General features: G+C 44.3%; 1 protein-coding gene and 1 long non-coding RNA gene across 2 annotated transcripts; one reads left to right on the top strand and one right to left on the bottom strand.

Annotated features, from left to right (window-relative positions):
• Positions 1-247: 247 nt before the first annotated feature.
• Positions 248-8,545, top strand: LOC128152923 (uncharacterized). Its single transcript, XR_008238794.1, has 4 exons — positions 248-406; positions 1,307-1,448; positions 3,233-3,325; positions 8,358-8,545. It is a non-coding gene; the product is annotated as an uncharacterized LOC128152923 (long non-coding RNA).
• Positions 4,528-11,192, bottom strand: LOC128152922 (ferritin light chain-like). Its single transcript, XM_052811661.1, has 3 exons — positions 10,896-11,192; positions 8,277-8,423; positions 4,528-6,359 (listed from the first exon to the last, which is right to left on the bottom strand). The coding sequence occupies exons 1-3, from the start codon at positions 11,076-11,078 to the stop codon at positions 5,856-5,858; spliced, it is 834 nt and encodes a 277-aa protein (XP_052667621.1). The 5' UTR covers positions 11,079-11,192; the 3' UTR covers positions 4,528-5,855.
• Between the last annotated feature and the right edge of the window lie 4,044 nt (positions 11,193-15,236).

The raw sequence follows: 15,236 nt of genomic DNA on the forward strand, positions 1-15,236 counted from the left end.
GCCAGCCGCTGCCGGCGCTCGGCTGCACGGTTGTCCTTTTTTCCCCCCCTCTCCGCTTTTTTTTTTTCCCCCCCCGCTTTAAGCAGCCCGCCCTGCCCAGCCAGTCAGGCAAAGCAAGGCTCCCCGATGCCCGAAGGTGCCGGCAGCTGCCGAGCGCTTGCCCCGGGGGACAGCGGTGCTCCCCGCTTCTCCCGCACGCCCCGGCGGGGCCGCGCTCTCGCGGCCGGCGGCGCGAGGCGTTTTGCAGCGCCTTCCCCCGCGCGTCCCGGCCGGTGGTCGGCGGCGGCGCGCACCGTGGGGCAGGGCTGCGGCAGCGGCTCCTCTGGTTTCTCCCAGGGAAGAAACCCCCAGCCGCGGGACGGGTTTCTCCGCGCCGGCCGCGGCTGTGCGGCTCTGCGGCCACAGGGTAACTACTGCGGGGGCGTTCGCGAGGGCGGACGGTGCGGGCGGCATCTCAGGGCGGCGGCGAGGCGCCGGGGCCGGGGGGGCACCGCAGAGGGCCGTGCCCGTGCCCGCCCCGCGAGGGCAGCGGGTGCGAGGGGAGAGGCAGGACGGAAAAGGTCGTGGCCGGGGGGAGCCAGCGGGGCGGCCGCGCTCAAAATGGCGGCCGCCTGGTGGCGCTGCGCTCGGCGGGAGGCGGCAGCGTGACATGGCCGCCTCTAGGGGGGGGGTAGCGGCCCGTCGCCCTGGGCCGCCCTGGGCTGGGGGTTCCCTCCGTCACCTCCGCGCCGTGAGCGGGGGCTGCGGGCTGGGGCAGGAATTAGGGGCACGACTCCCCCAGGAGGGTGAGGGGCCGCCGGGTCTCCGGGACAGGGAGGGGAGGGAAGGAGGGAGCGGGCCTGTCTAGGAGAGACGTTACTCTGGAGCCCAGGCGCTCTGCTCTCACCTGGGGAAAAAAATTTCCCAGCAGAAAAAGCGGATGTGTCTGGGGCCCGTTGAAGTGCGTTAGCCTTTTTCTCGGGAATCAGGGTGTCCCTGCCCACGTCTGACCCAGGTACAGTTCAGAGATACATACCGAGGATGGAAAATGTTCTGCAAGACTCAAGCACAGTTATTGAAACTATTTGACCTCAGAGCAAAAAGAAGTTGTGTGGGAGGGTGAGGTCTGGAGTGGCTGAGACACCCAGCCTAGTGCCTGAGCAAGTTGCAACTGTATTTATGACAGGAAGTATTTGATTGCTCCAATAAAGCAACGCAGTAATGGTTTAATAATGATGTACTGGAGGAGAGCTGAGGCCCGATTCAGCTATCACTTCAGCAAATTACTCTTTTCACATGAGCTACAATGTATAAATTTGCATTTCAGGTTCCTCTTTCAACTTAAGCCTCTGTTTACCTTTATTCTGAAGTCTTTGAAGTGATTGATTTCACCTGGTGAAGTAGCATTTTGCTGCACATTAGTTGCACTGCAACTGGATTGCTTGTGCACTAAGACTTTGTTATTTCAGGTAACTAGCAGTGGCAGAGTTTGGACCTTGGAGACGTGGGATGATTTTTGGTAACATCTCTCAAGGGTGCTAGAGTTTTTACTCTGGTTTTGGAATATCATTTGAGATGAGAAATTCGGTTCTTTTTCCAATACGGAAGCACTTCAGCAATTCAACTGTGTGATTTCATTGACTTCATGGTTAAAATAGTTATGGGTATTTTTAATGTACCATGAGCTGAAATTAATCTCCATTCTGCAGTTACAAATGTTGGTGAAATTTCAACTCATTCAAAACCAGAGGCAAAGCTCTGTCTTCACTGGGGCAAAGACTGAGAGAATATGAAAAGGTAATTTTGTCGTTATATGATTTGGTTTTTGCAAAAATTCCTAATCTGCAGTTGCCATTTTCTACTTACTTAAATGTCTTCGAGTACAGACAAAGATAAGCACTGTTAGTCACATTGTCATTATCCATGAAAGAGAAAATTTTTATTTAAAGAAGTATATGTTTTAGACTCTGTACAAGTTCATTCTTTCACTGTATCCAATACTGGAAAGTGATATGTCCCAAGGAGATCAGCTATTGACCACCCTGATACATTTAGAAGAGTATCTATCTCCCAGCTGTTTCTGAGAGGCAGAGTAGCAAGCTTGTGGAAACACTTCACTGTTACCACAGAGGTTCTTTGATCCAGAAGGAATGAACAGAATTTTTTTTTTTTTAAATCTTTATTGAACAGTTAAAAAAGTAAAAATGATTTGTATTCAACATAGTGCTAGGTATACAATAATGCATAATAAGTATAAATGAAAAATAGTTGTATGCTTTAACAACTGAACATGTAAATTGGGATATCAAGGCTTGGTGCTGGCTGTGTGACCCACTTAAGACACTTAAACTCTCTCCAGATCATTTGTGGAAAAGGTAATTTTACCTAATATTTAGCCAGTGTTGTAGTGTATTCTGCCACTGTGTGTTTCTAGGTTATATTTGACCCCAGGAAAAGGCACTCTGGGACTTGCGCATATAGTGGTTACCTTGGGCAAAGTGGTAACAAATGGTGGGCCTTGGACAAGCAATACAAGGAGACTGCCAGTAATTGCCCATGAATGTGCTTAAGTGCAAGAATTCACCTAAGTGAAAAAGTCAGGAGAAGGCTGTGACCAGACAGTGAATTCTGCTTGGAGTGATCTTCCAGTGAAGGTGCCCTTGAGGACTTCTTCCCTGCTGCTGCCACCAGAACTAACATTCACTTTACAGTATTATTCCCAAAGGTGGGTTTGTCCAGAAAGATGTTGCCTTGTATGGTGGGACCTGAAAAGAAGTCCTTGGCAAAGAACAAATCCTGAGGTGCTCTTCTCAATTTTGTGTGGCCATAGTGGAGAAGGTGAAGGACAAGCATGATCTTCACCTAGAGACTTTAAGTGAATTCCTAACTCTGAGAGTAGGCAGCAGCAAGGGCCCTTTCTGTGCAACCATAGGTAGTGCTTATGGCAAGCATTTAGAAGTATGCCATTGTTAATACCTGTTTGGAAGCCTCTGTGGCTGTAACTCATAATTTCAGTAAAGATTAGGTCTCTCCAGAGCTTTCAGTTTGGATGCTATATTTAGGGTACTGGTGCTGCTATAGTTATTCTGAGCTGCCCCAGATTGTGTGTTTGGATGGTTGGGCATTGCTTTAGAAGTACAGATAGAGTGTGTATGAACAACTGTTCAGCAGAGAAAGAAAATTTGTAAAGTTTCTGTAAGTGTTGTTGCCCTTATACCTGTTCCATATTCATCCTTCATCTCCTTTTTTTTAGAGTGTGATTGAAAAGGAAGCTGGGAAGGCTGAGGCAGATTGTACTTCCTATGCTGAGAAGCATGGACGGACTCATCCTATACACAATAGACAGGTATTGTTAACAAAGTTTGAGATATTCACAAGCATATGTGTTCTCTCAGAAGCAGCAGCATGTGGACAAGAAGAGCTTGTTATCTACAGTAACTGATTTGATTTCTGTTTTTCAGAGGATAGAGACTGTGAAAGTAGCTGATTGTGAGTTTATCTATCTAAAATTAACAGAATTGTCTCTTCAGGCAGAGGGCCCAGAAAGTGTTTTGGAAAAGAGAAAAAGACCTAAAATCTGAGAATGTGTGGATACATTTGGCTAGAAAGATGAATATGAGAAGAGTCTCTGAGAAACAGACATGGCAGTATTTCAGGGAAAAAGAAGAGGCAAGTAAGTCTTGCTTTGAAAAATTTAAATGTTGGGCTCTGTTATGTTGGAATTCATTAAGGTAAAGGACAGTCTTAAGTCTTGGAAACCATGGAGGAGGCTGTACCTACATTTCAGGTCACCAACTCTTAAAGGAGAAGACTGTTGTAGAAGTAGGTCAAACATTACCAGTAGTATTTGAAGTGGGTTTATATGGCACTAGTTTATAATTCAGTTAGTAGCTTTGCTCTGTTCATACTCTGTATTTTAATACTGAGAGGGATGGGTTCCATTGCTCTTACTCATGTTGAGTTGCAGTCAGTGGAACTAATTGTTGAATAAGGTATGCTCAGCATGAGGATGGGTGATGGAATCTAGCCCAGATGGAAATATCTTAAAAGTACTGCTGTATTAGAGAGCAGCCATCTCAACACGGGCAAATCTAGCATGTTGCTAAAAGTGCTTCAAGCCATTTTTGTGGCACACTGCAGTATTTTTACAGATGAATACAGGGGCTGTTTTAAAGTGATCTCCCCCTGCCCTCCCCCGAGGTTGAATCATATTAACAGAAAGACTGGGAAAGCATCTGCATTGTAATTGTCTGCCCTGTGTTACAACACCAACAGAAAGTAGGTGGGCTAATGCAGTTCTGCAGAAGTGGCTACTTAACTGCAGCTGTGTATAAAAGTCAGAGTTTACTGAAAATGTTTCATTGTGCAGTGTTCTTAATGCAGTTTTCTGACATTTATTTTCATTCTGTGGTCTACTCTTCCATCTTGTGCAACTTCCTTAGTAGCAGAGAAGTACTGGTGCAGTTCTGTATACATATGCAAAATCTCTTGGAGAAGAATACTAGGAGGCCAATGTGGTAAATTGAGGAATACAATGTAGCTGCAAAGTGCCATTTTGAACATTGAACTGAATTTATTTTCAAGCATAATAGGAGTATCACTTACAGTATTACATAAAAGTATGAGACAATCTTTCAATGAAGCAAACCCCAATTGCGTAAAAGACGTTGTATATAATGACAGAAAAACCTAGCTGCAGGCAGCTGATCTAGCCAGTTGCTCTTCTTAAGTGACCTTGGTAGCTAGTGTACAGAAAAAGCAGCATGCCTATAGGAGATGAATGGAAGGAATTTGGACACCTCTGAACTTTAACCAAGCTAGCTAAAGTAAACGCCTTAGGTGTGGTGGTGCTAATAGCCCCCCCCAATTAAACACTGCCCTAACTGAAATGCAAAACTAATGAGTGGCCTCTCTCTATGATGAAATTTAGTTAAGCGTGCTGCATTTTCACTAGGATCTTATTCCTCTACTGAGGACCAAGATAGAGAATAAAAGAAATAGCAGTAGTACCATAGTAATACCATAATTTAGCTAGCTGAAATAGGGGTCTGTATGGTAATTAAAGGAACCATCTACATTAAGTCTGGACAGAGCCCTAGAGCTAGTGTCTTCAGTGACACTTGCAAAGTACACACTAGAACCTGTAAAGATCACATCTAATGAGAACCCCTAATTTATCTCTCATCTGCTTTTGGAGGATGAGCAAATAACTGTGGAGAAAACCAGCACATTGTCTTATTCCCACAGCTGAGGAAATGTTTGCATCCTTCATCTTGGAGAAGTATACCACTAGAAATAGCTGGGTGATAAGTAAATGAATTAGACTTATTTATTTAAATTGCTACTATGATAGAAATAAGACAAGAAAACTTTGTTTTAAAACAAGTCTTTTTAAAAAAAGTTCATTATTTTAGTATACTTGTTAGTAATGTAAAATATGTGTTAGTAATATGAAATATTTACTAATATAAAACTAAATCAGTGGATTTTCTGCCACATAGAAGTTTCCTTGTACTAAAGTTTCTTTTTTTTTTTTTTTAATAAAATTTATATATACTGTTAAAAATAATTTGCACTAACTAATCCTATTAATCATTTAAGACAGAAAAGAGGCTTAAAAGCTTTTGGCTTCTATGAAGAATTGCATAGATAAAAGTGTGACTAATGCCGACAATCTAGGCAACTAGCAACCTTGGTTGCTAAAATAAAATAATGGTATAGGCTAGATTTTGAGCTGTGACTCAACAGAGGACAAGGGGACAGGGTGTAAAGCAGGAGGAGCGATACAGCATCATGTCTCCTGAGTTCTGGTCTCAAGTCCAGCCTCCGTACAGGTCTGCCTTAGGAGCTGCTCTGTAGCTGCAACAGCCACAGCATTAAAGGCCCTCCCTGCCCTGCTTCACTTTTGCTCCTGTCCCATCATTACACTGTGGCAGCGTGGTAGTGCAGTGTATGGTTGCATATATTGGCCCTATGCCATTTCTGTGCTGGGAAGATTCTCTCTGGGGTCGCTTCAGACCCTCTGCAGCTCCCGTACACTGCTGGAGAGGTGGGCAGGGGCTACAGTGCTGACTAGACTCTGGCTCTATGCCTGTTCTGAACTCTTTCTGCAACCGGTCCATAAAGTAATCCCCAAGACTATTTCTGCCATCTTGGGAACAGTCAAGCCTGCGAGCATTGGTCAGCAGATCTCCCATCAGCTTGATCTTCCGGATTTTGGGCCCGATAAATTGTTTCTTGATAGTGCTTGCACTATGAGGGTCTGCATTTTCAATACTCAGGGCATAAAGCTCTTCAAAATATCGTATCATAGTTTTCCACTGTACCATTGCTACTTCCAGGGCTTTCATCAGACCGACTGCATACTCACAGTTTGGTTTCTAAAAACAAAGACAATTACATTTATTCAGAAGAACAGCTCATCTTTCTTACTGTATTCATTGATGATTTCCTGCAACTTACCTGGTGCTCTAAACAAGGTATGCTAGGATTTTGCAACAACTCCCAGTTTGGAGCATTTGTTTTTTGCCAAGTTGGATGGCTGTAAACATACAGAAGTGGCAGAACCCAAGCACTTTTTCAAGGAACAGAGATTTAGATAGCAGCAGCTATGCCTGAGGAGCATTCTCACACCAGGAAACCCTATCATAGAATCATAGAATGGTTTGGGTTGGAAGAGACCTTAAAGATCATCTCGTTCCAATCCCCCTGCTATGGGCAGGGACACCTTCCACTAGACCAGGTTGCTCAAAGCCCCATCCAACCTGGCCTTGAACACTGCCAGGGATGGGGCAATGTCATGGTTTAACCCCAGCCAGCAACTAAGCACCACGCAGCCACTCACTCACTCCCCCACCCCCCCCAGTGGGATGGGGGAGAAAATCAGGAAAAGAAGTAAAACCCGTGGGTTGAGATAAGAACGGTTTAATAGAAAAGAAGAAACTAATAATGATAACACTAATAAATAACAACAGGAATAATAAAAGGATTGGAATGTACAAGTGATGCGCAGTGCAATTGCTCACCACCCACCAATCAACACCCAGTTAGTCCCCGAGCGGCAATCCCCCGCCCCCACTCCCCCCAGTTTATATACTGGATGTGATGCCACATGGTATGGAATACCCCGTTGGCCAGTTTGGGTCAGCTGCCCTGGCTGTGTCCTGTGCCAACTTCTTGTGCCCCTCCAGCTTTCTCACTGGCTGGGCATGAGAAGCTGAAAAATCCTTGACTTTAGAATAAACACTACTGAGCAACAACTGCAAACATCAGTGTTATCAACATTCTTCTCATACTGAACTCAAAACATAGCACTGTACCAGCTACTAGGAAGACAATTAACTCTATCCCAGCTGAAACCAGGACAGGCAACCACAGCCTCTCTAGGCAACCTGTTCCAGTGTCTCACCACCCTCACAGTAAAGAATTTCTTCCTAATATCTAATCTAAATCTACTCTCTTTCAGTTTAAAAACATTACCCTTCATCCTATCACTAGACTCCCTCTTAAAGAGTTCCTCCCCATGTTTCCTGTAGGCCCCCTTTAAGTACTGGAAGTCTGCCATAAGGTCTTCCCTGATTCAAACTGAATATTTAGAAAGTTTTTCAAGATGGCCTTTTTATTTTTACTTTCCACAGCTTAACAACTGCTATGGTAGGCCAAAGAAGAGCATTCTGTATTAACTATTTACAGTATACTAGTTTGGCAGAGAAGAATCAGCCCCTTGGTCTTTAACAAATGAGGTGGGGGGGGGGGGGGTTGCTGATAACTTTGAGTTACTCCTTCGTACCTGTGCAAGCCTGAGTCAGATCTCTAATTCAAATTCTATCTTGAGCTGTGCTCCAACTACCCCAACAAGTCAACTACTACCCCAAGCTGGATGTTTCTTCTGCTTCCTTCCTTACCACCTTTCTTAGGTGCTAATGGCTTCCAGACTTCTATTTAGTTTCAATGTGAAGTAGACAAGTGGGCTGTTTCAGCACAGTTTAAAGAGTCTCATAATCCATTACAGCACACTAGAAACAGCAGTCTGCAGCTGAGTGAAAGAAAAAGGGGGCCATTGTTCATATTCTTTTGGGCTCGAAAGCAACCACGTAGAGTTAGGACTGTATGTCTGACAGTTTCTAGGCATCACAGTCAAGAACAAAACCATGTACGCTATTAAGACAGAGAAATTATATCTGGAAATCTAACAGCAGATGAATGCAGAGATCTGAAGTACCAACAATATAATGCAAGAAGTCAAGAGTAATTACTGGGGATTGCAACTGCTTGAAAGCTTGTTGCCTACTACGCACCTGGATGGTTTTAGAACAGTAATGGCCGCCTCTTTCTTGCTGATACTTCATCAAAGCCTCTGCAGCTTTTCTCTCTTCCAGAGCTTGATGCAAGAAGAACTTTGAAACATTTGGTAGAGCCACATGCGACTGATCAAAATATTCACCCTAAGCACACAAAACATGAATGTTAAGATTTGTTGGAGACGGGACTCACTTGCAGCAGAACATGGCTTTATCAGAACTCAGGAGACCCTTCCAACAGAAGTTGTTCTAGCAGCACAAACACTTCGAAGACCTTAATCCACATTTCTGCAATAAATGAAGTAAGTAGTTATGGTCTTAAATTAAAAATCTCTATACTTCTGCTAGAACTCCTTCTGTCCTTTAATACTGGACAGGTAACTGTAGTACTGATGTTCTCTCTCAGTAGCAGTCAGAGATCCTCAGAATATTTTATTTTTGTGTGTGTGTTTTTCTGTTGTTGTGTTTTGGGTGAGTTTTTTTGTTTTGTTTTTTTAAACATAGTCTCAGCACAGGGAACACAAGATTTATCCCTTCAGGTCAGCATTCCAGTGAAAAGTTAGCTTTCAAAGGTATGAGAAAGATGAGGCAAATACTGAAAAGAGAACAAGCACAACTTTGCATCTTTTTATCAGCTTCATTATGGATAATGTTATTCCAAAATAAATACTGCTAATGAACTATGCTGTATACACCTTTAATATTGTATGTAGCTCATGCCTAGGAATACTTAAGAGGTATTACAACCCTAAACCCACTGCAGGCCTTGTTCTATTCTGTATGGGAAAGTAACAACTTTAACCACTGCAATATTTAGCTATGCTAATAGATCTATCAGCTCTTACATTAGAATAATTTTATCCATGGTATTGCTGTCCCATAAAAAGAATGTATTGGAGACAGGTAGCAAAGGAGAGCCACCAGGTTATACTAGTTTCAGCATTGGCTCTGCACAGCTCCGATGTGGAGGATGAGAGGCAGCACCAGGAATACGCCAAGAACCAAATTGAGGGATCTACAGCATCTTGAAATATGCCAAGAACCAAATTGAGGGACCTACAGCATCTTGATCTGCTGGTTCCTTAAACATGCATATGCAATACAGCACAGCTTTTGTCTCTTGGACGTACTCTGGATTGGAGTGCTGCATGTCAAGCTGTTGGCTTGTAGCCTGCCTAGGAGGGGCAAGGAACAAGTATGTGCATTTCATAAGTTTTTCTGCTTCTTATTGTCTTCCCCACTTTCATCTATTACCCTGCTTAAATATGAAATACTTGTGTTTCATCTATGTTGCTCCGTTTAGAAAAAATGCAGAAAAGTGACAAACACAAGTTTGTTTTTCTCTTACATTTTTATGGTCATCTGTGATACCCCAAACCTGTGACACACATACACATGTGTGACCATAAACTATTCAAAAGAAAGTACATACGGGAATGTTTTATTAAGAACATTCATTGCAATATCTGCATAATCTTTTTCCTGAAGTCATTCATTCACGTTTCTGTTGACAAAAGAGTCAAGATTCAATGTTTTATAACCAGTTCCTCGGTGCAAGTGTGCTGCATGACTTCAGGTAGAGCACAAGTTACCACACCTGCTTAACTGTTATGGTAAATCTATTGTGTCAATCATTAACTATTTAAGATGTTTGCATTTCTAGGTTTGATTTATCCACAGTCAATTTCTAACTGAACTTTCTTCATCCCACCCAGCTGTCAATCACTAGTATTATTTTAATCCACATGCTTAACTAGTAGAGGTTTTACTGCATACTTAAATTTTTTTTGGACTAATACTTGACACGAAGTTTGCTCAAAGGATCTTGGGGATATATTGAATATAGTTTGTGTTGCTTCTCAGTGCATGCTTGGCATCAGAAGGGATGGCATTGATCATTTTGGGTTTTGATTTTAATGGCTTTGTTAAAATAGATGTTGCCTTAATATTTGACATGTAGCCAGTCACAATTTTGGCATGCATGTTACACGGTATCAGAGATAACTTCTTAAATTCATGTCCAACATTCCTCCTGCCTGTGCAGCAAGGGGGCTGACAGCAGCGATCACAAACTGTGACTTCACCAGTTAACCACACACAACTATTTTACATACAAAGTTCGGTAAAAAAGCACCCAAGAGTCATACTCCAAAGCTGTTAGCGTTCCCTTTTTCTGTCCCTCTTTCCGCAGGCACAACTCTCTACGCGAATTACCCAAAACACATGAGCGCCTGATTCATCACCCGCTTGTTCCAGACCTTCGGCGTTTTTCTAGCCGTGTCAGCGGCCACCCCGGGGTAAGTGCACAGGCAGCAGCGCGGACCCGGAGCCGGCTGGCGGCTCCGACTGGAGCTCCGCTGCGCTGCAGGGCCTGGGTGCCAAGACAGCCCCCAAATTCCGCTGGGTCAAGTAACGGGCCAGGCACCGCTCTTCATCCCTGCCCGACTTTGAAACCCTCCTGAACCCCCGACAGCGCCGGCGGGACCTACGCCGGCCCCCGGGCACCTCCTTACCCACGCCGCCCGGCGTCCGCCCGGGCAGGGCGAGGGAAGACCCACGCTGCGCCCTTGGCCGCCTCCCGGGACCTCCCCGCCCGGCCCCGGCCCGCCGCCTTACCAGCGCCTGCAGGCAGTAGGCGAGCTCCAGCAGGGCGCTGGTGACACCGCAGAGGCCTTCCTCCACGGCGGGCGGGAAGCTCTGCCTCACGCGGCTGCCGGGCAGCGGGCGGTGCGCCGGGCAGGCGGGCAGCGTGACGCGGGGCCGCTTGGAGCGCGGCTCGGCCATGGCGGGCGCCGCCATGGGACAGCCGCGCCGCCCCGCCGCGCCGCGCCGCCTGATATAGCCCGGGCACCTGGGACACACCTTGCCGCGCACGGCGGCGGCGGGCCGCCCCCCTCCCCGCCTCCCTCCCGGACCGCGCGGACGGGAGGTGCGTGGGGCCGCCCGCCCTCGCCGGGGGAGGGTGGGGGCCACGGCGGGCGGGCGGGCGAGCACCGCCATTTCGTGCGTGCCCGTGGGTAGGCGCGGTGGGAGCCTCGTCCCGGGCGGCGAGTAGCCGGCGGTGCGCAGGTGCCGGGGCGGCCCACGGCAGCCCACGAAGCGGTGCGGCACCTCGCCCCTCAGTCCCAGCGCAGGTCCCGTCTGCCAGGCGTCGGTTGCCAGGGCGGGAAGGGGCGACCGGTGACTCGGCATTTCTACAGCTCGCTTGAGGGACGGTCGCCAGGGACGTCCACGCTTAAATGCCTCCTTTTAATAGCGGGCAAAAGCGCAGCGTGGCAGTCGAGGCCGGAGTAGCTGATGGTCGCTTGCAGTCAGATGCAGTCGTGGGGAGGGAGCGATCTGTGAAAAAATCCAGGGGACTTAGCAGTGTATCTAAATATGTCTTGGCTACAGGGTAAATTCTCTATCTTTTTTGATTTAGCGCTAAAGATGTTTGTGTTGAACCAGTCCTATCTAGGCAGATTAAACCATTTTCAGTATTTTAGTAACTAATAATCCTCGGTTTGTACAGTTAACTTCAAAATACAGGTTTCTGACTTTCTCAACTGCTTTACTGTATGGATGGAGCTCTGCTTCTTACTGCTTGAGCATTTATTTACCTTTAATACATTCAAGCCAGTGGAGTGGAAATATGAGTAATCTTAACACCCTTCAAATTTCATAATTTTCTGTTCACTGACTTTCTGTTTAGTAAGCTTAATGTTATGTGCCTTTCTGTGGAATATTTTTCTAGCAGATCACCCCACTCGCCCACAAACCCAGGATGCTAAGGACAGAATCGTTACTCCATTGCACGTTTTAATTGTTATTGGATCTGACTACCTAGAGCAGAGCACGTATCATCTGAGAGTAGTCACGTGAAGATGTGAGAGAATTGGTCATGAGAAACTTTATGTACTTCTCGTTCAGTGCCTCCATCTTGTATGCTGTTCAGCCCTCTTTGTTCACTCTAATTGTCCATTTTTCCATTCTTCTGATTCTTCATGCTATAGTTAGATTAGAAGTTTCAGCAAATAGTGTGCTAAGTTTACTTTAAAAAACCCCAACATTTAAGCATATGCTTATTTTAAGCATTTGAGTAAAACTGCATGTGAGTAAAGCATACCTGTAATATTTGCAAGGGTAAAGTAAGTACCTAAATTCCTAAGTTATGACATATTCATTGACAAGACAGTTCAACAATATATGACCTTGTTCTGAAGTTCTCAAAAAGGGTCCTCTCTTTCGCTGGCACACTAGGGACTTTTGCTGGGAAGATGTACTACTAACAGTTACTTTTTAGCTCCCTCCATTCCAACTGTCTCTGTTTTAGCCAGTAAAATAGTTGCTAGTGTTTTATTATTCCAGAATAATCCTGTGACTGCCTCAGAAGAGGAAGAGCAAATGTGGTGTCTGTGTGTGTGTATGTATTGACATCCTAATCTAAATAAAATACTTGACGACCTCCTTTCTGTGGAAAGTCCAAATAATTTGAAGTGTGAAATCACAATAGAAAGGAAGTTAGCTAGTGTCTCTGTGGAAAAGTTTATAGTTGTATTTTGTTAGGTGGGCATTCATGACTAACTTCTGCGCATAGTAGCTCATAGATGCTTGTATCTGTATTAGTGGACTTTTGGTCCCTTGGAAGTCGATATTAAGTTATCCCATTTCAGTGATGGAGAACTGAAGACGTAAAGACATTTCTTAGGGCCACCAGTGGGGCTGATCTGAAAACTGACTCTAAATTTCCTTAATCTCCATATGTTCTTTAACCTCTTTTTTTATGAGAACACTGTTCAATTTATTTTGCTTTGCGCTTCATAGAACTAAAGGAAATATGTCATTTGTACTGTAACCAAATGCATTGTGGAAAAAAATTCCATTACAAAGTAATGTAGGGATTCTTGCTACATAGGATGAGGTGGTGTCACATGCTGGTGGTATCTGGACTGAGGAAAGTATCATCTGTTCCAAAAACTTGTGACCTCAATTCTTGGTTTTCAAGAAATGCTGTATCCTAGGGAACAAGCGCTTTGTTCGGTTTCTTAGTTACAACATTTCAGCATGGCATGGAGTAAGTGCAGCTGCCTGCTATCAGGTAGTGTTGCTTTTAAGATAGGTTGCTTTTTCCCCACCTGGCCTAAACTGAAAGGAAAGGCTTGCGTCTCTCTCCCAAACTCTATGCTTCAGAAAAGTTATTGCCTGCTCGGGATAACAATATCTGCATATGACTTTGATACAACAAGTGAATCTGGGTTAGATCCTTATTCCCACTATATCCTGAAGTATGAAGGTACTTTGCAAATTTCCTCAGTGAACTGATGTTGGGGTGAAGAGGGTTGGACGCAGTGATCTTGACCGAGGGAAAGCAAGAGCAGATAGTTAATGTGCAAGTCATTGCAAAAAAGGTTGGTGACATCTGTAAATAGGGTTGGTGACAGGATTGACCCTGTTTATTCCCATAATCTAGGATTATTTAAATGTGTAATGTTAGGCACCTGCCTTGATGAAAGATGTCTTTATTCATTTTTACGATTTGGCATGATTTTGGTACAACACATTTTAAAGAGTGTTGAAAGTGTATGGCAGAGTGGGAAGCCAAACAACAACAGCGTGGTATACAGAACTGCAATTAAAATTCCAGCTAAGTAAGCTCTCTTACCCCCCCCCCCCAGCCCCCCTTTCTTTTTATTCTTTGGCAGAGTGCAGCAGAGAGGACTGTTGCTGTCAAAGGGCTTTAGCAATCATCTGAAAATATGCTTTCTGCTGAGACTACTTTGCAGACATTTAGTTGTATCTGGCCATTTTCTGCCTTGATTCTCTCTCATTTAAAGCTAGGCTGTTTAAACTGCACTTTGTAATCTGGAGTTGATACTGTTCTTTAACCACAGGTAGCAAGAGTTGTGGCTGTTGCTTCTATCCAGCTACCATCTGCTAGCTTCTTTCTAGCTGTGACAGATATTTTGTGTCCTTTGCAAATAGCATGTCTAATGCTGCTACACTTTTCTCTTATGTGGTCATTCAGTGCCCATCAATAGCTATGATGAAAACGGAGGGCTATGTGAGGAAAAAGTAATAAATAAATAAATGTGTGATATGTGTGCTTGTTAATTACCCTTCTTCATTCATGATTTTGTTTTGTAATTAAGTGAAACCTAAGCTCTCTGGCAGGAAATGGAGAATGATTCATATGAATGCCTGTGAATTCAGAATTGCTTGTATTGGACTTGAAGTCAGTTAACCCATTTTTCTGTATGCTTTTCCATTCTCAACAGGTGCTTCATTTCAGTATTTTATCTGATCTTACTCTTTTTTATTTCCTTTTTCCATGGAGGAAAAGCCAGCAAGACTTCTGAGTTGTTTTTTTGCCTTTTTGCACTGTATGACTCATAAAATTAAAAAAGCAGCCTGAAATTTGGGAGGTTACCACTTAAGTAAGCATAGAAAAATAACTTTTTTTAAGTGTCTCACAGTAAAATTAGTCATCAGCAAAACATGGGATGGCCCTGGGGTGACAATAGCACTGTGACCAGGCTGTGAGGTGGACATTCTGGAAAATGCTTTTTGTCTGTATGTCACTGAGCAAACGGAAAGGTCCAGTTTGTTGTAGTGCTATGAAATCAGCATGTTTTAGCGATAAAAGAGAAGGATTTCCCAAAAGTAAAAGTTAAAGCCTAGTCTCTCTGAAGTCAGAGTCTTGATCTTGTTGGTAGCAAACAGAGGAGACGGGAGCCTATTTTGGGGGCTTACAGGTGCTGAAAATTACTATGCAGTGCTGTCTCTATGTACCTAATACCTATTTTATGTATATTCAATTTACTAAAATGAGGTACCACAATTAAATCCTGTTTGTAAAATACTTGGATTAATTTTGATTTTGAAAGTCATTTTTGAAGTGCCTTTTTCTGGCACTCACCTCAAATACTCCAAAGCTTAGTTTTCCATTGCTTTTCTTTAGAAAGTCAAAGATTTTCTTCA

The sequence above is a fragment of the Harpia harpyja genome, chromosome 16, assembly GCF_026419915.1.
Source record: "Harpia harpyja isolate bHarHar1 chromosome 16, bHarHar1 primary haplotype, whole genome shotgun sequence".
NCBI classification, from domain to species: Eukaryota; Metazoa; Chordata; class Aves; order Accipitriformes; family Accipitridae; genus Harpia; species Harpia harpyja.